Source organism: Furipterus horrens, unplaced genomic scaffold (assembly GCF_987537825.1).
Source record: "Furipterus horrens unplaced genomic scaffold, mFurHor1.1.pri manual_scaffold_6, whole genome shotgun sequence".
Lineage (NCBI taxonomy): Eukaryota > Metazoa > Chordata > Mammalia > Chiroptera > Furipteridae > Furipterus > Furipterus horrens.
The window spans coordinates 93,512,300-93,538,234 of NW_028327176.1; the positions used below are offsets into that span (position 1 = coordinate 93,512,300).

The 25,935-nt window shown below is 43.3% G+C and overlaps 1 protein-coding gene across 4 annotated transcripts in view; it reads right to left on the reverse strand.

Moving 5' to 3' along the window:
* Nucleotides 1–25,935, reverse strand: part of MOCS1 (molybdenum cofactor synthesis 1) — a 36,024-nt gene that overhangs the window by 7,026 nt on the left and 3,063 nt on the right. For 3 of the 4 annotated variants that reach the window (XM_090282349.1, XM_090282348.1, XM_090282351.1), the window contains exons 2-7: nucleotides 22,985–23,111; nucleotides 21,434–21,601; nucleotides 3,342–3,506; nucleotides 1,175–1,236; nucleotides 729–840; nucleotides 285–397 (exon numbers count right to left, since the gene is read on the reverse strand). In XM_090282349.1, coding sequence (XP_090138475.1) covers nucleotides 285–397; nucleotides 729–840; nucleotides 1,175–1,236; nucleotides 3,342–3,506; nucleotides 21,434–21,601; nucleotides 22,985–23,111 — 747 coding nt within the window. The remainder of the gene's footprint in view (nucleotides 1–284; nucleotides 398–728; nucleotides 841–1,174; nucleotides 1,237–3,341; nucleotides 3,507–21,433; nucleotides 21,602–22,984; nucleotides 23,112–25,935) is intronic. The other variant, XM_090282350.1, reaches the window with a different exon arrangement.

Consider the following 25,935-nt stretch of genomic DNA (forward strand, 5'->3'; position numbering starts at 1 on the left):
GGCAGCACAGCCAGAGCAGGCCACATGGGAGGGCAGACTGGGTGCCCCACCACCACCTTCTGGAGTATGTCCTATGATAAGTCCTATGATAACCAACCCCCGTCCCATGTCTGGCCTGCCTCTGTATCAGGAAAGGGGCAGCTGGGACGGCACTGACACGCTGCCTGCTGAGTGGTGCCGCCCTGCGTCGCTGCACTCGGCCTCAGTATGGCCCCCGCCGGCTCTCCCGCCCTAGGGTGGAGGCACAGCTTTCCTCCCTGCCCAGCCCCCAGGCTGCCCCCAACCTTGGCTGTGCTGGATTCCTCCTCGGGCAGCTTCTCCAGCTCCGGCCACTGCTGCCGGAGGGTGTCCAGCATCTCTTTGTAGCTGACCATCTTCTTGAAGTTCCACTTGTTGCCTGTATGGGGGTGGAGGCTCCAGAGTCAGCGCTGCAGGAGCCCGGGGGCTTTGCGCCCATCCTCCCCCGCAGCCCAGGAACCAGTCCTCTCGGAGTGGAGGTCAGGTGGCCCTGCCTAAAAGCTTCTGATGCCCCATCAAAGCCCTAGCCCTAGAGCCTGCCCAGCCCCTCCCCACCATCCCTGGAGAAATTTCTACACACACAGCAGGGTCTGAGGTCAGCAGCAGCCGCAGTGAGCCAGACCTCGATGCCCCACTCCACCCTTGCCACTGTCTCCTGCTCTGCTGACAGGCCCAGCCCCCCCTTCCCTCCCCCACCCCACAGCACTGACCATCAAAGGGCATGTACTCTATGAAGCGCACGTCCAGGGGGAGGCCCTCGGTCAAGGCCACAAAGTCCAGGAGCTCATCTTCGTTCAGGCCACGCATCACCACACAGTTTACCTGCCCAGGGGACAAAGGAACCGTGAGGGCTGTCCCCCAGCCTTTTTTTTTTTTTTTTGCAGGGATGACCTTTGGGGATCTGGAGCCTGCCTTGGTTCTCCACTGGAGGTCCCAATCCTTGCCTTTCACGCTACAGTTCCCCTTGGGTTGGGCGATTCCAAGGGGTCATATTTTCCTCCCTCCCTTGCGTGGTGCGGGGCAGAGCTGGAAGCATTGGTAAGGAGGTGTGCTGGGGGGACACAGAGCTGACATGGGGCTGGGAGCTGACAGTGAAAGGCAAGGCCAGGGTGGAGGGGACAGGAAGTCAAGGGCCAGTAGCATGGCAAGTCCTCACCTTCACAGGGCTGTAGCCCAGCTCGATGGCCTTGTGGATGCCCTCCATGACCTTGTGGAACCCTGCGAGGAGCAAGAGAAACAGTCCAGGAACTTCCTCCCTCTCCCTGGCCCCCTCACACCCACAGGGAAGGAAGCGCCAGAGCTGTAAGGAGCCTCAGCAACTACTGAGTCCGGGGGCTGACAAACGTTTCCTGTAAAGAGCCAGACCGTACATATTGTAGGTTTTGCAGGCCAAGAGGCAAAATTAAGGATATTATGTAGGTTTATGTCATAAAGGTTTTATTGACAAAATTCAGAATATAATAATAATTGAGTATTTTTTTGTAATACCGTTCCACATATAGAATGGAAGAAATGAATTATTTTTACAGGGATAATATTTTGCTTGATTGGTGTTCATAGTGAAGTTAATGTTCCCTATCATTAAACTGATTGCAAATGTTACTTGCAAAATCCATTCTGGGATCGCAGGCTGTGAAAAAGCCGCCGGGGGCTGGCCCTGGCCCCGGGGCCATCGTGTGCAACCCTGCTCTCGTGAGCCCTCTTGGTCTGCAGGAGGGATGCGAGACCCAGAGACGCAGTGCCCTGCTGGCAGCCAGGTTTCCTGACTCCCTCATCAAGGCTTTCTCCTCAACAGCCTGTCCGTCGACACAGCCTCTATATTCTCACCAAGCACCTACTGTGCACAGCTGTGCCAGGGCTGGCGAGTGATTCCTATGCGTGTGCTTCTCACCCATCTTTGTGCTTAGCCCCAGGCTGGCTTGTCCTCGCCTTGGCTCATCTCAGCTCACTCCTGCATCCAAACAGTGGGCATCTACTGACACCAGTCCCACCCCACCCACCGCCTGCAGAGTCTGGTGATCACGTGTGATTCCCAGCTGGGACGTCACGCTGAGGGTGGCCTCCCTGGCGTCCTTGCAGCACTTCTGGATGGCCCAGGGAAGGAGGGCAAAGGGAGGAATGTGCAGCTTTCATACAAAATGCGGTCAGGATCACCTAAACTTCTTTACTCTATAAAGCCCTCTCCTCTCCAAAAGGAGGCAATGGGCACAGGAATCTGAATGGGAAGGAGGAGCCGACATTAGGACACACTGTCTCCGATCTTCATTCCAGGAAAGGACACATGGAGATCAGGGGTGGAGACATAGATGTATGGGGTGGTGGGGTGGATAAAGCCCCCAAACACACCTTCTCCCTTCCCACCTCAGAGCCCTTGCTGGTTCTCAGCTGACAGTCCCGCAGAGTAAGCTCCCTTGATCTGAATCCCCCCACCCAGTCCCTCAAGGCCCAGGATACATGCCTCCTCTCTGAAGCCTTCTAGGTGCCCCCCAGCTGGGAGTTCTCGCTCCCTCGCTGTGGTACTTTAATCAACACCACTAGACAAACAGAGGTGATCTAGTGGCATCACACCTTTTGTCCCTTAGTAGCCTCTCCTGCAGGGCAATGTCCTGTGTGTCTCTATCTCCCTCCCAGCCCTCCAGTGCCTGAAACAGTCCTTCATGAGAGGGCAAGGACTCACAAGCACTTCCTCAGCACACAGTGGGGTGTGAACAGGGAGTCACAGTGTGGGGCAAGAACCTGTGCCCCAGTGTGAGGCCCAAGACCCAAAACACATGAAGGGGTGGAGGCCTAATGAGATCCGGGGCTCTGGCCAGTCTGCCTCTCCAGCCCTGCCCTCCCTGAGGAAGCCTGTGCAGGGCATGAAGGGAGAGGCTCATGTCCAGCGTGGGCACAGAGAGTACCACTGGGAGCCGCTGTGGGACCCCCACCTGGCAGTGCAGGCACCTCAGGACAGCTGCTTCTATTCTGGGTGGCCCCACATTCCTTCAGAGCTCATTATAGGGTAGCCAACTTATACCAGTGTGCCAGGGACTATCTTGGTTTTAGAACTGAAAGTCTTGAGTTCTTGAAACCCTCTCAGTTCTGGACAAACTGGTGGGTGATAGGCATGGTAGGGTGGCCACCGTAGCTCTTAGCATCTGATCCCCAAAATTCCCCAGGGATGTGGCTATAAAGATGAGGGACACTTGGTGCAGGTGAGGGGTGAAGCCTAGGTTTATCTATAGCCCAGGCACCAAGAGCAAGAGACCAGGCCGCCTGCCATAGCTCCAGCCACAGCTCCCAATTACAGGGGACACCCTGCATGGTGAGCTGCATCTACTCACCTTTCCTGCGGACGATGAACTCAAACTTGGCTGGCACAAGCGTGTCCAGGCTAATGTTGATGGCACTGAGCCCAGCTTTCTGAAGCTGAGGCAGCAGCCGGGCTAGGTTGATGCCATTGGTGGTGACACCGATGGTCCTCAGCCCCTCCAGCCGATGGAGCTGGGCTGTAGAAAGAACAGCAGGAAGTATCAGCCTACTTGTTCTTGGTGAGGCCAGGAGAAAGCTGAGTCCAAACTCAACTAACCAGGTTTAGTTTAGTAAGAAGCATAAGAATAAAAAAATGATAAAAATAACCAAAAGATTAAATACTGACTGTTCACTCTGCTAGAGGCTCTGCTTAGAGCTTTGTGTACATGAGCTCATTGAAGCGTCACAATAATAATGATCTCCATTTAATAGATAAGGAAAGAGAGGCTCAGAGTGATTAAGAAAATTGTTTTAAGACACACAGTTAGTAAGAGGAAGCTCTGAGAATCAAATTCATGTGTATTTGAACCTAGAACTATGCTCTTAATAATTAACTCGCAGGTGCTGATACTTGGTTTGGATTATGCACTAAATTGACTCCATTCCACCAAAAATCTCTAGAAATAACTAAAGAATTAAAGAAAAAACAAAAAACAAACCCACCCTGACTGGTGTTCCCAGCAGCTCCCAGTGGTACTCTCTGTGCCCTGGACATGAGCCTCTCCCTTCATCCCCTGCACAACCCACCCTGATAGGTTACTGGTTCGATCCCAGTCAGGGCACATGCCTGGGTTGCAGGCCAGGTTCCCGCTTGGGGATGTGTGAGAGGCAACTGGTCAATGTTTCTCTCACACATTTACGCTTCTCTTCCTCTCTTTCTCCCTCCTCTTCTCTCTCAAAATTAAATAAATAAATAAATAAATAAATAATTAAAAAACAACCTATTATAGCACTGGAAGGCAAGAAAGAATGTCTTCAGTGGCTTAGGAAGATGGAGGAATACCGAAGGATAGAAAGCAGAGGGAGATAAGGAGACCACAGCCCAAAGCGCACACAGAAGGTTCTGTACAAAGTGGGAGGGTGACTGGCATGCACTATGCTTCACAGTCACATAGACAGGGAGTGGCAGGGTCTTTGGTTATGTCAAGGAGGTTGCCTTTCTGGGGAATTACAGCTGGATGAGTTGGGCGAGTTGGCCTTCTTCTCATCCGTAGGAGCAGGAGAAGGCAGCAGCTTTTACCCCAAGCTTAGAGCTCTTTAGCTAGCCAAACCGGATAGGGGAAGCCTTGAGTAAGCTGCTGATGCTCAGGAGATATGGGAGTCATAAAACCCAGAAGCCTAGCAAGACGTCATGCCTCTATCCACTGCCTCAGGGGCAGCCAGCATAAACAGATGCAGCATTGACAGCCAGGCCAGCATAGCAAGGACTTAGCAGACATTTAAAGCAATGATGAGAAAGAAAGATAAATTCCACAAATAGAGAAATGAAAGAGGAAGAAGTGAGAGAGATAAAAGAAGATGATTCTTTTAAAATTCAGAGTTAGATGAACATAGATGCAAAAATCCTCAACAAATAGTAGCAAACCAAATTCAATAATATATTAAAAGGGTCATACACCAAGATCATGTGGGATTTATTCTAGGGATACAAGGATAATTTAACATCCCCAAGTCAATCAGTGTGATATACCACCATTAACAAAAATGAAGGACAAAAACATATAGTCATCTCAATAGATGCAGAAAAAGCACTTGACAAAATTCATCATACATTCATGAGAAAAACTCTCAACAAAGGGGTACAAGAGGAATGTTGCTCAACATAATTAAGGCCTTATATGATAAGCCCACAGTAAACATCATACTTAATGGTGAAAAGCTCAGATCTTTTCCTAGGAACAAGATAAGGATGTCCACTCTTGCCACTTTTATTCAACATAGTATTAGACAGAACAATTAGGCAAGAAAAATCAATAAAAGTCATCTAAGTGAGAAAGGAAAAAGTAAAATCATCACTGTTTGCAGGTGACATAATATAAAATACAGAAAGCCCTAAAGAGTCCACCTAAAAACTGTTAGGAGAAACAAATCAAGTGAAGTTTCAGGATACAAAATCAATATACAGAAATCTGTTGCATATACATTAATAATGAACTATCAGGAAAAAAATTAAGTTCCATTTACAATTGCATTGAAAATAATAAAATATCTAGGAATCAATTTAACCAAGCAGGTGAAAGACCAGTACACTGAAAACTCTGAGACACTGATAATAGAAATTGAAGAAGACACAAATAAGTAGAAAGGTATTCTGTGCCTATGTACTGAAAGAATTAATATTTTGAAAATGTCTACACTTCTTAAAGCGATCTACAGATTCAATGCAATCCCTATCAAAATTCCAACGGTATTTTTCACAGAAATGGAACAAAAGAATTCTAAAATTTGTATGGAACCACAAAAGACTCCACATAGCCAAAGCAATCTTGAGAAATAAAAACAAAGTTGGAGGTGTCATGCTTGCTGATTTCAACTTATGCTACAAAGCCATAGTAATCAAAACCGGTATGGTACGGACATAAAAACAGACACACAGATCAATGGAACAGAATCAAAAGCCCAGAAATAAACTCACACATATATGTTCCATTAGTTTAAGGCAAGGGAACCAAGAATATATAATGCGAAAAGGATAGTCTCTTCAATAAATGGTGCTGGGAAAACTGCACAGCCACATGAAAAAGAATAAAATTGGACCACTATATTACACTGTATAAAAAATTAACTAAAAATGGAATAAAGACTTCATATGAAATGAGAAAACTCCTAGGAGAAAAGCATAGGTGATAAACTCCTTGATGTTGGTCTTGGTGATGATTTTTTGGATCTTTCACCAAAAGCAAAGGCAACAAAAGAAAAAATAAACAAGCTGGACTACATCAAATGCTGTTCATTACAGCATTATTTAAAATAAGCCAAGACATGGAAACCACCTAATTGTCCATCAATAAATGAACGGATAAAAAAAAAAAGGGCACACATACACAATGGAATATTCAGCCATATAAACCTTGTGACATAGATGGACCTTGAAGGCATTATGCTGAGTGAAATAAATCAGACAGAGAAGACAAATATGGCATGATCTCATTTATATGTGGAATAAACAAACAAACCCGAAATCATAGATACAAAAAACAGATTTGTGATTGCCAGACGTGGGTGGTAGGGTGTGAATTAAGTGGGTAAGAAAGGCAGTCAAAAGGTATAAACATCCAGTTATAATGTCAATTCCTGGGGATGTGATGTACAGCATGGTGACTATAGTTAATAATACTATATTGTCTATTTGAAAGTTGCTAAGAAAATAGATCTTAAAAGGTCTTATTATAAGAAAAAATATGTATAACTAAGTGTGGTGATATATGTTAACTACATTTATTGTGGCGATCATTTTGAAATATATAGAAATATCAATTTATTATATTGTATACCTGCAACTAATATAATGATACATGCCAATTATATCTCAATACAAAAAAATTAAAGTTAATATCCTTCAGGTTTAAATATTACATTCTGAAATGAGAAAAATAATTATAACTTGTGGAAATAAAATACATATTGTTAAAAAAATATTCTTTATGGAAAGTTATAAAATATATATAGTAATGGAAATATCAAGATATACATAAAGCTATAATATATAATTACAGAAAGATAAAAACTTGATGGGAAAAGCATGGACACATATGAAGAGCAAATGAGCAAGCCAGAATACTGAGCAAAGGAATTCTCCCAGGTTGTACACAAAAGAACAAGAACAAACAACAAAAAATACCTACTCACATTTAAATCCAATAAAATCTAGAGAAAAGATACTGTGTCAAAATGTCCATGGTGGTTATGTTTTATCAATATATTATTATAGGTGATTTCTACATTTACTTGTCTAAAGATAAAATGTATTTCAAAGCATCTGAATGCATGAATCTTGGTGAAGAATCAGATGAGTTCTGCAGGGAGCAGAAACCAGGAGTGAAGTGCCCAAGTGAAGTCTGGGAGAAAGATTGAGAAAAAGGCAGCAGAAGATCACAGATTTAACCATCAGTTCAGGTAGGGGTGTGCAGAAGTGCACATACTCATGGTATAAGACTAATATTGTATAACCTTTCTAGAGAGAAGTTATGGTACTTTATAAAGTCTTTGATTATTACTTAAGGAAATAACAATGGATTTAAACAATTTTTATCTACAAGGGTGTTTATTAGAGAATGATGCATAATAAAAGGCAGTGGGAAATCATTCTGATACCCAGCAATAGAAAAGTGGCCAAATTATGCTTTGTCTAGGAGATGCAATCAAAAATGACTGTAAAATAATATGTTAGGGTGTCGAGAGATACACATGCTATATTAAGTTCAGAGAGCGATTAAAAATAGTAGTTAATATGATTTCACTTATATGTGGAATCTAAAGAACAAAATTTATGAACAAAACAGAAACAGACTAACAGACATAGAGAACAAACTGAAATCTGCCAAATGGGAGGGGGGTTGGGAGGCTGGGTGAAAAAGGTGATGAGATTAAGAAATACAAATTGGTTGTTACAGAATAGTCATGGGGATGTAAAGTACAGCACAGGAAGTCATCGGCAGCCGTCCGTCTCGAGAGACGATGGTGTAGCTTCTTAAGAGTCCATCTGCACCGCCGAGAATGGCTGTGCAGTCCGACTCGGGAGTGACACGGTATCTGTCTCCCCCCGTGTCGAATCGATATCTTGCGATGACGCTGGAGTGTCCTCTCCAGCGAAGCTGAAGCTACAGAGCCTGGGCAGGGTGATATGGAGGGTCTGCTGTTGCCCATGCAGCAGACCCCCCCTCTCTTCGCAGCTGAAGGGTCCAAGGGAAAGACGGAGTCGATACAGCTTGGCTTCAGGTGCGCCGCAGGAGTTGCCGGAGTTGACTACAACGTCAAACCGCCTTAGGGACTCCGGCTCCGGATTTTCTGTCGGGGTTTACTCCCTTAGCCTTTCCCCTGAAGAGGTATGCCGCAAGGCAGAGGAGGTTTTTTGGAGTCAGAGTTTTCCTTCTCTGATGTGCCCTGACTGGAAGATCGAACCAGCGACACTTAGCTCGCAGGCCGACGCTCAATCCACTGAGCCAAACCAGCCAGGGGCAAGCACAGGAAGTACAGTCAATAATATTGCAATAACCATGTATGGTGTCAGATTGGTCCTAGAATTATTGGGGGAATAACTTTATAAATTATATAATTGTCTAAACACTCCGCTGTACATTTAAAACATAAAATAATATCGAATGTCAACTGTAATCAGGAAAAAAAAGGTAATAAACAAACAAACAAACAAAAACAATCAAACAGTAGTTGAAAATTAAATGCAGAAAAAAACCCAGTATGTTGATAGTGGTTACAATGAAAAAGTAGTTACATATTTTTGCTTACCTGAAATAAACATATAAAATTAAAAAATAAAAGTTGTTTTAAACAAACAACAACAACAACAACAAAGCTTTACTATGGGGCTCTGCCAACATGGGAATCAGCAATAGCTGTTGGTTCCCTCCATGGAGGGAGATTCCAGAGAAACACAGAATCCAGGACATTAATAAAAGAAAATCTTGAGAAACTCATGGAAGACGGACAGGTTGAACTGGCATGGGGGAGGCGGTTTGTAGCCTGGGGTTGATGGTGGCTGCCAGAGAATGTAGTCATTGAAGGTTAAGTGAGCATGTCAGTTCAGCTCTCTTGCCCTCACCCCTTGATGCCTCAGAGCAATCATGCTTTTCCCCTTACTGAAGAAATCAGTGGCTCAGGAATCCACTGGTGGTAAACTCAGGGAGCTGCAGAGCTCTGCTGAAAGAGGAGGTGAAGACAACAGGTGGGGACCTGACAACCACCTGCATTCATTCCTCCACACTCCCAAAGCCCCAGGACTGGTGGATTAAAATCAAGGGTGACTTTCTCCTTCAGGTTTGAAGGCGAAGACCTAAAAGACTGCCATATTTTATGTGTCCAGGAGGTGCCATTCTCATCATAACCAAAACGAGCAGTGTGCATCTCCTGGAGCTGTGCAGTGCACAACCTGAGCAGTTTTACATGGCAAGGCTGGTCATTCGGTGGAGGGGCAAACATGAGCGAATAACTAGTATCCTGGGATCTTGAGCTCCCTATGTCTATCAAAGACTAAAATCTGGCCTTAACCCTTTTTCCATTAAGCAGTGTTATTTGCATTATGTGCCACTGAATCAACTGACTCCTGATGACCCCATGAATGAGAGATGTCCAACATGGCCTGTCTCCAACAGCCCTGCTCAGCTCCTGTAGACTCCTACCTATGGCTTCTTTTATAGAGTCAATCCATCTCATGGTTGGTCTTCCTATTTTCCTGCAGCCTTCTATTTTCCCCAGCATTATTGTCTTTTCCAAAGAAACCTTCTCATAAGGCACCTGAAGTAGAACAGCTTCAGTTTTATCATTTTTGCCTCCAGTGACGTTTCAGGGTTATTTGCTCTAGGAACCACTGTCCATCTTTCTGGCATTCAGAATATCTGTAAAGCTCTCCAACACCATACTTCAAAAGAATCATTTGCTTTTCCTATCAGCTTTCTTCACTGTCCAATGTTCACATTTGCACACAGTAACTGGGAATACAAGTGTATGGATGATCTTAGCCTTGGTCTCTAATGACACACTTTTGACCTTGAAAACCTTTCCTAATTCTCCCATTGCCTTGTGAGTCTCAGCTGTCTCGATTTCTTGGTTGCAGTCTTCATTTGAACTGATAACTGAAACAAACAAGCAAAACCTTAACCTAGACAATGAAGACACTGAAATTGTTAAACTTGTGTATTTATTCTGTAGTCATTTTTGTCTTCTTGATGTTCAAATGAAGTCCTGCTTTGGCACTTTCTTCTTTCAATTTCATCAGAAGTTGTTTCAAATCATTGCTACTTGCTGTAAGTAGGATGGTATCAGCTGTATATCTTAGTTATTGATATTTCTTCCACCACTTTTCACTCCTTCTGAGTCCATCCCAGTTTTTTGTATGGTATGTCCTTTATACAGATTAAACAAATAGGAAGATAAAATGCAACTTTCTCTGACACCTTTGCTTACAGAAAACCATTCTGTCTCTCCATATTCTGTCCTGACAGCCTGACAGTGGCTTCCTGTCCACAGCACAGGTTACAGCTCAGGACAATCAAGTGATGGGGCACATCCATTTCTTTCAGAGCAACCCATAGCTTTTCACAACCCACATGGTCGAAGGCTTTACTGTAGTCTGTAAAACATAGACTAACCACCTGAAATTCTCTGGAGCTTTCCTGTATCCAACATATGTTTGCAATTAGACCTCCAGTGCCTCTTCCTTTTCTGAATCCAGTTTGAACATCAGGCATTTCTTGCTCCACATGAGGTAGAAGCTTTGGCAAATCACCTTATAAGCAAATCACTTTACTTGCATGGGAAATTAGAACAATGGTCCTATAGTTACTGCACTCCTGGCATCTCTTTTCTTGGGAATTGGGATGTATATTGAATGTTTCTAGTGCCATCCAGAACAGCTAATATTCTACAGAAACAAACTTACAGGCTAAACTAAGGAAAAGTACCCCCCTCATGAAAAATATCTAAAATACAAATAGAAGAAAAATTATTAAAGTAGGTATACAAGTATGTAAAATAAACATGATTAATACAGTAAAAAATTAACGATATTTACAATATAAAATGAAAATTTTCATTTTAAAAATACAGGAAAATAATAAGTAAAAATGTGATTGTAAAATAACACAAAAAATAAGATGAACAGAAATATGGACACAGGAGAGTTTGATGAGTTAGGAGGTAGGATTAAGGAGTTCACCCAGGAAAAAAGAGGAGAGATTAAGAAATCAAATATAATTTAAGAACTGGGGAGGCTGTAAGTAGCAGGAGCAACATCCAGATAGTAGAGGTCCCAGAAGAAAAATTAAACTGGAGAAGGAAACATCTGAAGAAACAATGGAGAACATTTTTCCCAAATTTAAAACAAATGGCTTAGCACTGAAAGAACCATTTCAATGTCAACAGAACAGATGAGGAAAAGCCTATTTTAGACATACTATAGTAAAATTTAAGAAAATCACATATAAAGAAAACACTCTAATAACTTCCAGATAGAAGGAGCACACCACCTGCCAGAGCGAGAAGCAGACTGACACACTTTTCCCACAGCATACTGACTGTAGGAGACAACGCAGGGCCATTCTTAACGTAATGAAGGAATGAACCTTGAACTCAAAATTTTATATGCATTCAAATAACATTAGAAAACTACTACTACTTTGAAACATTATAAAAACTACCTTGGCTTGCTAGATTTAATCATATTTATTGTCAAAATTAGGTTGGCCATTAGAGCCACACTGAAAAACTGTTAGAGAAAATAAAAAAGATGAATAACAAATTCAGAAGATGTGATAATTATAGGTGATCAAAGACCTTGGTAAAGTTTGTTGTTATCTTAAAAGATAGTGCTTATGAGAGACATGGGGAAGGACTATTCATAATAACCCACAAGAAAATTCTAGAAAATATCAACAATAAGTGGGTTGACAAAATCAAAAGCCTACTAAAGTTCTTGTCTTGTTGGGGAGAAGGAAGAATAATTTATTTAAAAGCCAAAAAGGCAGAAAAAATGCATATAAAAAGTATGAAAGATAAAAGATTGTAGAAACAAGTCCAAATAAGTCAATAATTACAATAAAGGTAACTAGAATAACTGGTGAGTTACCAGTTAAAAGTCAGATATTGTCAAATCAAATTTTTAAAAAGCCAGCTAGATGCTGTTATGAGACGTATCTAAAGGAGACGAACACATAAAAAAATAGTTTATAAAGTAAAATGATGGAAATAGATTGAAGTTTTACTCCAGCGACAAGCAAGCTGAATAGCTTTAGTAAAATAAAATGCATAAACCTTAGGGCCCAAAGTATCATTATGAAGAGAAATCCACTACACAGTGATAAAAATTTTAATTTATGAAGAAGACAATAATTCTAATCACATGTAAATTTAATAAAATCACCTCAACGATATGTAAAATAAAAAGCAATAGGACCTCTGAGAGAAATTAACAAACCTGCACATTTACTATTGGCAGGCCAAGCAGATAGAAAGCCAGCAAAGACAGAGATAACCAGAAGACTGAACAATAAAATTAACCAGCTGGATCCAATGAACAAATATAAATGTCTCCATCCAATAATTTAAAGATTAGCCATTCTCCTCAAGCACACATAGAACATTTACAAAAACTGCCAAACATACTAGATCATAAAATGTCTCAATAAATTCTAAATAGTCATCATAGATATATTTTCTTACTACCATATTCTTAAATTACAATAATAAAAATCTAGTAAATGAAAAATTCACATGTATTTGGAAATTAAAAACATTATTTCTAAATATTTCATGAATGAAGGAATAAATAAGAATAAAATTAACAAATATTTAGAACCAAATATTATTGAAAAAAAATAAAAAAAAGGAATAGGTTATCCCAGGATGGAAGCAGAAATAGTAAAACAGAATACAAAATATATCATAAGAGGTTCAACAAATCCAAAAGTTGGTTTGTTGACTAGCATAATAGACAAACCTCTAGCAAGACTTATCAGGGGAAAAAAAAGAGATAAAGCACAAATAAGCCACATTAAAAATAAAAAAGGACAAAATTGCAAGTAAAACTGAGACTGAAAAGATAGTAAGAAAATATTACCAATAATTTCACACCAATAAATTTGAAATCAGACATAACAAATGTCCAAAAATAAAAAACCTACCAAAACTGATTTCAAAAGAAGTAGCGAACTTGAACTGTGCAATAACTATTCAAGAAATTGAAGCGACAGTTTAAAATCTCCCTGCAAAGAACATACCAGGCAGAGATAATGTTACAGGTGAGATCAAGCTTTCAAAAAGTGATTACCACCATTTAGTATAAACTCTTGTGGATAAAAGAATAAGAGGGAATACACCTGTGATGGTCCAAATGTTTGTGCCCCCAAATTCACATGTGGATTTCTAATATCCAATGTGATGGTGTTAAAAGGTGGGGCCTTTGGAAGATGATTAGGTCACGAGGGTGGAGGGATTAGTGCTCTTGTAAAACAGACCCCACAAAGTTCCCGAGCTCCCTATGCCGTATGAAGATACAATAAGAAGTCTTCAGCCCAGAAGGGAGCCCTCACTTGACCATGCTGGCACCTTGATATTGGACTTCCAATCTCCAGAACTGTGAAAAATAACTGTTTGTTGTTTATAAGCTACCCAATCTGTGGTATTTTGTTTATAGCAGCCTAAATGGACTAATAAACTACCTAATTCATTTTTTGAAACTTAATATCAAAATTATGCAAAAGGAAACTTACCCACTTCACTCATGGATATAAATGCAAAAATGTAAACAAAATTTTTACACACTGAACCTAATAGTAAATAAATACAAAGTATACCAGGACTAGGTTGAGTTTATTACAGGTTTAATATCAGAAAAGCTTTAAATGTCATTCAGAATAGTAAAGAAAAAAAATCATAGATTACCCAAACATACATAAAAATATATAATAAAAAAACTTAGTGAAGTAGGAAGGGAACTTCATTACCTTATAAAAGTTATTTTAAAAAAAAAATCTTATAAGATACATCACTCTAAATGAAGAAACATTAGAATCAGTTTCCTATTACCACTATTATTCAACATCGTACTTAAGACCCTAGATATTACAATAGGACAAGAAAAGGAAATTAAAGGCATATAAATAGGAAAGGAAAGATAAATTACCTTTAGTTGCAGATGATATGTTGCTAGCACAGAAAACACCAAATAACCTAAACATACATATTATAGCACTGATAGCAGAATTAAGTGAATAAATCAACAACAACAAAGTGAGAAAATGTAATTTAAAAAATGACACTTCATTTCTCAGGATCCTAATATAAAATAGAATTCACCCCAGATTGCTAAAATAAAGAGACTTTATTGAAAGGACTACTTAACAATGGCAAGGGCAGACTTAGGGACCCCAGCAGTGAATAGTACAGCACTCAGACTAGCACCACTGGGGATCCATTACTATACTTAGGGCCAAAGGGACATGAAGAGGAAATTAAGTTAGGAGTCCAATTAAGTCACCATGCAGAGTCCAGTCCCAGAGGGAATACAGCTACTGTCAAAAACCCAGTGTAGAAATCGTGCAGGGAGCAGTAAAAAATAACCTGACTTCCCCGACTCATGGGGAACTCAACAGGAAAGGGACCCTGGGTGATGTTGTTCTTGGGGTCAGCTAACTGGACCAAAAGCAAGGAAAAGGAGGGAAATGGGTGTGGGATGGTGGCTATATGAATAAAAATGATGTTAATTCTCCGCAATTTGATATACAGATTTAGTGCAATTAAAATCCCAACAGATACACAAATAATGAACATTCTGAAAAGGGAATTGCAAAAACAATCAATTTATAATACCATAAAAAATAATAAAATGTATAGGATCAAACAAAGTGGAAGACTTTAACAATAAAAACTTTGCATTGCTGAAAGAAATTAAAGAAGACATAAATAAATGGAAACACATCTCATGTTCATGGGTTGTAAGACTTATTGTTGTCAATATTACCCAAAGCAATCAACAAAATCAGTGCAATCCCTATCAAATTCCCAATGTCCTTTTTGTAGAACTAGAAAAGCCTATTCTAAAATTCATATGGAATAGCAAGAGGCCTTGAATAGCCAAAACAATTTTTGAAAAAGAACAAAACTAAGGGCCTCACACTTCCTGATTTTAAAACCCATTACAAAGCTACAGTAATCAAAACAGTGTGGTATTGGTATAAAGGCAGACATAGAGACTAACGGAATAGAATAGAGAGCCCAGAAATAAACGCTCACATATACGGTCAACTGATATTTAAGGGAGCTGCCAAGACCATTCAGTGGAGGAAAGAACAGTTTTTGTTTTTCCTACAAATGGAGCTGGGATAGCTGGATATTCACATGCAAAAAAATGAAGTTCTGGACCCTTACCTAATACCATATACAAAAATTAACTCAAAGTATTAAGTATTAACACAATAAAATTCCTGGAAGAAATCCTAGGGCAAAAGCTTCACAACATTGGATTTGGCAATGATTTCTTGGATATGACTCCAAAGGCACAATCAACCAAAGAAAAATGGACTTCATGAAAATTTTAAAATTTGTGCATTAAAAACACTATCCATAGAGTAAAAAGCAACCCACAAATGAGAGAAAATACTTGCAAATCTATCCCATTAGGGGAAAACTCCTGAAATTCAATAACAACAAAAAAAAATAACCCAATTCAAAACTGGGCAAAAAGCTTGAAAAGATGTTTTTCTAAAGTAGATATACAAATGGCCAAGAAGCACCTTAAAAGATGCTCAACATCACTAACCATCAGGGGAATGGAAATCAAAACTGCAAAGAGATAATGCCTCATTCCCACTGTGATGGCTATTATCAATAAAAATTAAAATGAGTGTTGGCAAGAATGTGGAGAAATTGGAATGCTTGTCACTGTTGATAGAAATGTAAAAAGGTTCAGCCACTATGGAAAACAGTATAGAGGTTTCTGAAAAAATTTAAAATGGGATTACCATATTCTACTTCTGTCTCTTGAAAACAGGATCTCAAAAAGATACTGCTACACCCATGTTCATAGCAGCATTATTCACAATAGCTAAAATATGGAAGCAACTCAAGTTGACCAATGAATGGATTATCAAAAGGTGGTATATTCATAAACGGATTCAGCCTTAAATAGAAAGAAAATTCTGCTATATGCTATCACATGGATGAACTTTGGGAGCATTATGCTAAGTGAGATAAACCAGTGACAAAAGACAAATAGTGTATGACTCCAGTTATATGAGGTTCTTAGAGTAGCCAAAAATCATAAAGACAGAAAGTACAATGGTGACTGACGAGGCAGGGGAGGACAGGGGGAGAACTGGGAGTTTTTATTTAATAGATACAGAGTTTCAGACTTACAAGATCAAAAGAGTTAAGACTATGGATGGTGTTATGGCTGTACAACAATGTGAACATACTTAATATTACTGAACTATATGTTTAAAAGTGGTTAAGATGGTAAATTACATGTTATGTGTGTGTTAAAACAATAAAAAAAGAAAAACAATCCAACAGAATTTTCCATGGAATTTGTTAAGCTGATTCTAAAGATCACATGGACACAGCTTCGTATAGCTAAAGCACTGCTGAGAAATAAAGGGACTTGTCCTGCGGATAAAGGAAGTATTATAAAACTACAGTGATTGAGACTGTTTCATGTTGGCATAGAGACAGACAAACTAACTGAAAGAACAGAACAGAACCCAAACCAGAGCAATGCCCACATGGTAGATTTATAGAGGAAGTGGAGACTACTCAATGAAAAGAAATAAGAGAAAATGACTATCACATGGAGAAAAGTAAAATGAGGTTCCCAAAAATCATTCACAGATGAACTAAGGACTTAAATACAAAAAGCAAAATGTTAAATGTTTTAGTAAAATACCAGGTAGTTGTTCCGACTTTGGGAGAGGAATTTCATTAACAAGATGCAAGAAACACTAACCATAAAAGACAAAATTGATAAATGTAAGAACTGATATTGCTTAAAAGAACTGTTTTACAAAATGTGACACTTTTTTTTCAAAATGGGAGAAGACATTTGCAACATAAAGAACTTTTACCAAACCAATATGACAGGTCAAATAATCAATTAAAAAAATGGGCAAAAGACATGACCTGGTGTTATGCAGAAAAAGAAAAAATATATACATATATATAGCTAATAAACATGTGAAGAGATGATTGACCTCATTCTTAAAGCCACATAAAATAACATTTTACACCTGTTCACCTGGCAACAATTCAGAATGATAATACTAAGTGCGGGGGTGGGGGTGGAGGGCAGATGTGGTTTCAAAGGGTTTCTTATGTACTGCTGGTAACAGTGTAAATTAACACAACCACTTTATAAGATAATGCCAAATTGTTTTCAAAAGTTAAACATTCACATACTCTATAACCCAGCTTTTCCACTCCTAGAGAAACTATACACAAGGATACATGAATGTGAACAAAAATGTCTAAAGCAACAATGTTTATAACATCAAAAAACTGGAAACAACCCAAATGCTCATGAACAACATAAATGTGAGTACTGTATTCATGTAAAGGAACAGTAAGAGGATCCTAAAGAAGAGGAATGAATTGCAAACTCAGGTTACATGCATGAATTTCAGTTGTGTCAAAGAGTAAGTTCTGGCATGATAACTTAAAGTTCAAAGCACTATATCTCATTTTTAAAAAGCAATGATGAACACAAAACTTAGGATCGTTCCCTCAGAGGGGGGAGGTACAGGTTAGAGCAGTCCATATAGGTGGTTAAAAGTTATTTCCAATGTTCTTATTCTCTCCCTGCCCCGGCCCCCCCACCAATAAAAACTAGCGAGGTAGTGGGTTTACTTCGGAATTTATAACATTATTAAAACTTATAGATAAATTAGTATGAATGAAGTAAAACAGGCTATGCATGGACCAACAATGAGATGATCTCATGAACTAAGGATTATGATTTAATCTAATTCTATGCAACTAGAGTCCATTAAAAATGAAACAAAACAAAAAAACTTTACCCCTTTTCAAAAACCCGTAATGATTCCCTATTGCACTGGGTCTTTCATGGGCTTTAAGCTATGAGATCTAGATGCTCCCTGTATCTTCATTTCTTCAACACAGCACAAGAGAGGGAAGAAGGGAGGGAAGGAGGAAAAGATAGAGGGAGGTAGGAAAGAAGAAAAAGGAAAAGGCTGTAGGACCCAGTGATTCCTAAGCTAAGTGAAGCTCGTCTGACAGCAACAAGCCATTCTTGAAGTTAGGATCCAAAACAATTGCTCTGCAAACTCCTCCAAAACTATCATAGTTCTTGTGTATTTATTTCCCATTTTCTTATTTCTCTTGAGAAATCCCAAACCTTTTCTATTCAACATAGCAGCAGTAAGCCACGCGTAGCTATAGATCAATTAAAACGTAACAAAGTTACAAATTCAGTTCCTCAGCCACACTAGCCACATGTCAAGAGCTCAACGTTATTGTGGCTGCTGGCTACCATATCTGACATTACAGATCTAGAACATTTGTACCATCTGGGAAAGTTCTATCGGACAGCGATATTTTAAACCCATCTCAGCTGAAAAGAAGTGGCAGAGGAACTTGTTCACACAGGAGTTGGGTTCGAGGAGTGCCAGAGAGTCTAAGACTTGGCACAGAGGATCACAGATGGCAGCAGATAGAGCCAGGGAGGGGCAAGCCGTCCTCCCATGGGGATTTCTGCAGCACCAGGCCCAAGGCTGACAGCGTCTCAGGCAGGGACCCCAAGAAGTCAAGACAGCAGGCTCAGAGCACCCTGCAATCGCTTTCATGCTACCACAAGGTGGTGTCTCTGGAAACTCAAACCTGGGAGGGTAGGGTCAAGTGTTTTTGAACATCCCAGCTAACTGCTGTTCCCTCCCCTGCAGTTTTGCTCTGAAGAAATACCTCTGGGAAAGGTCAAAGGAGTTGGCTGAGAGATGCCAAAGTGTTAGCATGCGCAGCACCACAGGAATTCAAGACAGTGCAGCTGCCATTCATTTTGGAGGACTGGGGGAGGGGATGGGTGCAGTCTTTCCCCATCAACCCACACCCTAAGTGGCAGGAAACAAATCCTCCCCTTGCAGCCAGGGCCTTTCTTAACTAGTATCCATGTGCTGATCAAGCCTTGTCCTCCATGCTATCAGCCAGTACCAGTGACCATGGACCATCACAGCAGGAAAGCCTTTGAGATGGAGAATAGCACAGATGGGGAAACTGAGGCTCAGGGTGGGAAAGGAACCAGCACTAGTTCACAGGGTCAGGCAGCGGCAGAGTGGGGACAAGGTTGACAATGTTCCTGGCTCCATTCTTCCCACCATGCAAGTCAGTGGCTTCCCTAGAGTGCTCTGCATCCTCAAGTCCGATCAGTCATCCCTCTGTCCAGCAGAGATGCCCGCCCGCTCTGCTCTGACACCCGCTCTGCTCTCCCACAGGCCCCGGCACGGAACACAGGGATGTAAGGTGGAACATGCGCCAGAGGGAATACGAAGTGGCCTGCACAGGGGACCAGGCCTGGCAGCCACTCAAGTTCAGCAGGTTCAGCCTTTTCCTGGAACCGAGCCTCTCTTGGAAATGCTGAGGGGCCCCTGAAACAGGGGGTCAGCTCCCCTGGGACAGCCCAGAAATAATGGCAGGATCTCAGGCCAAGTGACTAGTAAGGGGTCGAGGGAGGTGGCCATGGGGAAGGAGAAAGGAGAGGGCTGTCAGGGGTCCCTGCGCCCTCCCGGCTCCTTGTCAGATGGCAGGCTCCAGCAGCTGCTGCGGTCCCTGGGCAGTGGGTCCTTGCCGGCAGCGTCTGAGGCTCACTGAGGCCCAGCGCAGTGCCAGACACATGAGAACGCCCTCCAGAGAACATGACTGGAACTGGCAAATGGGACACAGAGCTGAGGGTTGGGAGAGCCTACCCAGCTCAGCTGGCGCAGGAGTGGGGTGTGGGGGTGGAGGGCTCCGAAAGGACACAGAACCTTATCTTCCTCTGATTTCATTATCTACAATCATAAGAGCAAAGGCTCTCTCTGCCTGACCTTGGGGCTAGAAGCAGGGCAGGGCCACCCCTTACAGCCTTACAGAGCATTTGCCATGCGCTAAGCAGTTCCTGCTCATTTCCTCCACAGGTCAATCCCATAACTTAGGTACTTTCTCCATCCTAAGGCTTAGAATGGATTTTAAAAGTTGCCCGATGCTACACTGTTAGGAAGAGACACAGCTGAGACTCACACGTGGCTACATCAGGCTTCAGAGATCACACTTTGAACCACTTTCCAGTCCTCCAACAAATCTCACCAAGCACCGCCCGTGTGTCAGGTGCTGGGAACACAGCTGGGCACAAACCCTGCCGAAGCTCCGAGAGCGCTCATGCCAGTTAACGAGGAGACAGACGATACCAAGGAAAAAAACCCATACAACCGAATAATGTAACGTCAAAATGAGACAACTGCTACAACAAAAAATAAGGTAGGATAAGAGGATAGAGTGGGGGTCACTATACTTTTTCTGCAAAAGGCCAGATAGTAAATATTTACGGCTTTGCCAGCAACACAGTCTCTGTTGCAACACTCAACTCTGCAAAAGCAGCCATGGGAAATATGTAAATGAGAGGAGTGGCTATTAATGGACAGTGAATTTAGGATTTCATATAATTCTCACGTGTCACTAAATGTTCTTCTTTTGATCTTTTTTCAATCCACAGAAACATAAGAACCGTTCTTTGCTTGCAGGCCACACAGAAACAGGTGGTGGCCCGGATGAGGCCTGTGGCTGTAGTTCGACAACTCCTGGGACAGGGAGTGGCTGGGGTGTCTACGTGGAAATGTATGAATACTTTACTTTGCTTCAGGTTATAATTTGACATCTATATAAGGGATATACTTCAGAGAGGTCAAGGAAGCCTGAGACCTGAAGGAGGCAGGCAGCGAGCCCTCTGCTCCCAGAAAGGGAACAGCAAGTGCCAAGGCCCAGCATGGTGTCTGGAGGGGAAGGAGGAAGGAAGTGGGGCCAATCACGTGGGCCTCCAGGCCCCAGTGAGGACTTTGGTCTGACTGTGATGGCAGTGCATAAGCAAGTGGAACAAGAAATCAATGTCTCTCTGTCTTTCTCTCCCTCTTCCTCTCTCTCTTTAAAATCAATCAATAAAAATTAATAAATAAGTAAATGTGACAGTATGCCTCTGAGCTCTGGCACTTAATAGCTTTGTAAACTTGGACAAGTTATTAAACTTTCCTGTGCCTTATTTCTTAACAAAGTGGAATGACAATGGTACCTGTCTCAGAGGGGGGATAGGACCTAGCGAACGCAATGCTCTAAGTGAATGACAGCTGCCGACATTCATACTGAAGTTCAGCTGGATGAGGCAGGAGCTGGGAGGAGTAGTGATAGCTTTCATCAAACTCACCCACGATGTCCACCACGTCTGGCCGGATGAGCGGCTCGCCACCCGTAAGCCGGATCTTGTCGACACCTTCTTTCACGAAGAGCCGTGCAAGAGTCAGGATCTCCTCTGTGGTCAGCAAGTTGGCCTTGGGGGTCAGTGGGACACCCTCCTCGGGCATGCAATACTGACCTGCAGGGAAGGGTCATGGAGGAATGATGACAGCAGTGATTCCCACGATGTGTCCAGTTGCAAAGCCCCTACCAGGCCAGAACTTTCTCCTGAACCCCACCCAGACAGCAAGGAGAGCCCTTGCCAAATCTGAGGTGGAACAGACCCCGAGCCAGATTCTCTCTGGGCCTATGAAGTGGTAACACTCCCTCCCCACAGTGGGGGAGCTGAGGGTTTGGGTTAAAGGTAAGGTAGGCAGACATCAGTGCCTGGCCTGAGGTGGGAGGCTGCCCAGATGCTGATTCCTCAGTGCTGGGCATGGCCTGCCTGGAGGGTCAGGCTCCTGGGCCCATTCCTTTTGGCATTGTTCACCCTCTTTCATTTCATCTGGTTTTGGCAAGTAGTTACCCCTCTGTGTGTGTGTGTGTCTGTGTGATGGGGTAAAAAAGGTTAAGAAATACTCTCTGGCCTAATAAAAGCCACTGTTCTCTGTAGCTACAAGTATTCTTATGAACAGCCTATCTACTTCAGGTTATTGTCAGTGCTGTTTTATAGGTTGGAAAACTCAGGCACATGTTCAGGGTCAGGCAGCGGAAAGCAGTAAAGGAGGTGAGCCCTGGCGGGTGAAGGGAAGCCGTCCCCATCATCAGTTGCAGTGGTACTGTGTTATCAAGGACTGGGCAAGATCTGTTAGGAGGTCTTTTAGCCAAATTAGTGAAGGGTCCAGAAGTGGTCTTATAAGACTGAACAGAACACATAAGAATATCAGACCATCAGTACTGCATGGAGTAAGTATTGTTTGGTTAAACACTTACTATATACACACATATTTATTGAGCCCTGAAGTAAATACATTTCTTATTGTGAGCTACAGAGGGAGGAAGGAGGGAGGGAAGGAGGGAGGGAGGGAGGGAGGAAGCCCGGAGGGGCCAACAAGCTTTAGAAGTCACGCAGCGGTGGGTACACCCCCAGAGCTGTCTGCATGAGATTATGAAACGAGGACTCTGTGTATCATCTTGGCCCCAGACAACTTCTGTCATGAGACTGGGATGTCTCCATAGCTGGCAGTGTTGGCCATGGGCACTGTGTGGATCTCACAGGTTTATAATGTCTAGCACGGCCTGACCTTTGGGCACTTCAGGGAAATGGGAGGGAGGAAAAAAGAACCCTGAAGAATGAGAGATCCAGATCCAATCCTAAACACAACAGCAATTCTGTTCTCAAATCTAATCCTAGAACCCAGCTTTCAGGATCATAAAACTCAGCCATGACCCCAACCTTGCCCCTGAGCCCCCCACCTGACAAGCAAGGAAGATGGGTGGGTAGGGAAGTTAGGAAGAGGAATTGGGAGGATTGAGAGGGACTCCTGGATGTGGGGAGATTTCAGCAGGGGAGCAGACTCACATCTGAGGTTGCACTTCTCGGTGAGGGAGATCCGCAGGTAGCTGTGGCGGCGGCCAAAGCTGTCGGTGAGGAAGGCAGAGAAGGGGGCCGCGTGCTCCCTCAGGAACTGCCTCCGCCTGGACAGCTCCTGCAGGGACAGGGCAGGGAGGAAACTTAAGAGTGCGGCAAGGAGAGCCCACCTGGGGAAAGCCCACCTCTAGGGCATAGCTCCCGTCCCATTGATGCCCCCCATCTCTGACATCTGTGCAGCAGCACCGCTAACCTTTCCATCCATGTGAGTTCTGCAGTCTGGGGGGACCTGGGATTGCCTCTCATCCACAGATTGGCCTGAGGGAAGGCCCTGTCCCCAGTCCCTGACACTCAGTCCCTGGGTGAGCAGGACCTCTGCAGGGCATGCCCACCCCTCCCTCAAAGGAAGCCTCTCCAGGAACAAACATCTCCAGTATCTCTTGCGCAGGTCACTGAGAGAGAATGTGCCACTTGGCACTTGGCAATCATGCCAGCTGGCAAGGAGGTCCAGAAAGAAGGAGGGAGGGAGTAGGCAACTGAGAGGGACAATGGCACCATTGCTGCACTGCCTGGGACTTGGTGAGCCACCTCTCCAACCAAGGCCTCCCATTCTTTCCCTTTACAATGGGAGACAGAAGGAGCTCAAAGCAGAATCACTAATTCCGGGGTTGGGTGTTACACAAGCTACTTCTCTGTTGAATATCTCTCTGTTGGCTGGGCTCCCCGGGGCATGCCCACTGCTCAGAGGACCCAACAGGACAAGCCATCAGGAGCAGCTGGGAAGGCATACACATGGGGCGGGGGGGGGGGGGGGGGCTCACCCAGAAGGCTTCTGGGGCAAGGGCAGCACAACCAGGGAGACCTGCAGAAGAAATGAGGCCACCAGCCCTCAGGAAGACAGAATGGAGGGGCTGGGATGACCATGCAGAAATTACTCCAGCCTTTATCCTTCACCCTACCCATTGCAGAAGGAAGAATTATGCACCCATTGTCTGAGGCCAAGGGGAGGAGGGTGCTAAAGGTTCCCTGCAAGGCCCAAACTCCTGCTGGGGAGAGAAAGGAGGCAGCCAACCTCGCCTTTTCCAAAGTCGCATCTAGTCTGATCTCCCACCCCGAGAGCAAAGCCCTGGGTCAAGACAGACGCTGATGAAATAATTGCTCCAAGAAGAAACATTTGCAAAGGATCCTAAATAAAGTTCCAAAAACGTTCTCTGCTCAATTCCCACACCTACCCCATAAGGGATTATTACAACTAAGACTTGGGATCCAAGAACACCCTTGGCAGAACTAAGATTCAGATACAGGTCTTCTGATTCCAAGTTCTAAATTCTTTCCTCTAATTGCATAGGGTGAGTCCGAGAAAATACAAGAGGCAGTCCACTAGGCAAGAAGTCATTTCTTAGGAATCTTTAGAACAAAAAAATCACAACCTTGGCAGACATCCATGAGGTCTACAGGCAGGGCTCTGGACTGGGGACAAGAACCCCTGGTTTCTGGGCCAGGTGTGACCTTACATACTGGGGAAGTTCCCTGATTCCTCAAGGCCTGTTTTCCCAGTTGTAAAAGAGAATAATGGGTTAGGTAAGGGAAGCGGAGGGGGCCAGGGAGTGGGTAGGTAAACAGCTAGAATTATGATGATCTTGTAACTTAAGCGAGCAAAAGGGCTCAGGCCCTCTTGAAGTCCAAGGTAACTGCTTGCCTGCACCCAGAAGGGGAAAATATTTACTTCAGTGACCTCCTCAGCCTGGCTATACATTAGAACCATTGGGGGAGCTTAAGAAAAATATTCCTTCGGCGATCAGCTGAATTTGATTTGTGTTTTGAATCTCTTCAAGGGCCATAGACTAACTCAGGAGACAGAGGAACAGGAGGAGTGAGAGTGTGTGTATGGGTGCTTCCATCAAACTGAGTTCACTGTACCCATGCTGAGACCAGTTTCCCGGTCCTTTGAGAAACCCTGCTCACAGGCATTACAAGTAAGCAGCGGTCATTTCTCTGAACTGCAGTCCGCTATAATCATAACAGTGCCTTCCTCCCTCCCTCCCCACCCCACTGCCTTTCCACTGGTAGTCTTGGGGGTGGGGCAGGGGACGCTCCAGAGCCAAGAGTCCCATTGGCCACCACAGTCCAGGAGGTCAGATAGCCAACAATCCAGATTTATGGCAGAGTTGTTGTACCGGCTCCTCTGTCAACAGCTATTTGCAATTCATTAATTTGTTACCCCAGACCCCACCTCCTCACTTGCCAAGATGTCCAGCCTGACCCTCATCTTCACACACGGGAGGTGGCTGGGTCAAAGAGGAGCCAAAATAAATCCAGAAATTGGGAGCAAGTGAGAGGACCAAGGAGTATGACTCAGCAGAAATCAGGGAGCAAGCAGTGCAATGAGGCATTCAAGAATGGGCCACGGGAGGGGCGGGCCAGATTTCAGTTTTGACATCTGGACTGACCTTATCTAGATTCATTCAGACTTTGTTCTGCTAGCACCTGACCCACCCCCTACACACACACACACACACACTCCCCATCCCCTTGCCCCTTCTCTTCCCTTTTCCCTGGATATTATCAAGCTTCATCCCTGCCTCTTTTCTCCTCCAACACTGCATGTCCTACTTTCTTCTAGTTTTTTCCTTTCCCTTAAATCCCCTGGAGGAAAAAATATCAGTACCAGTCAAATGAGCGCAGGACTCAGAGGAAATTGCACCAGGCAGGTAGAGAGCAATGCCTCTCACCCAGGAAGGGCTGGCCACATCAGAAATAGAATGCCCTCAGCTGCCCCTATTCCCAGGGCCCCAGCCTGGACCAGGCTGTTTCCCTGTGCGGAAAGCCCTCCTGCGTGACTCTGTATCCTGGTGCCTACACAGTATGTTGGTAGTGAGTGGCAAACCGCATCAATGAACATATAGGTAGGTCCCTAATCCAAAGAGAAAAGCAGTTTGTGC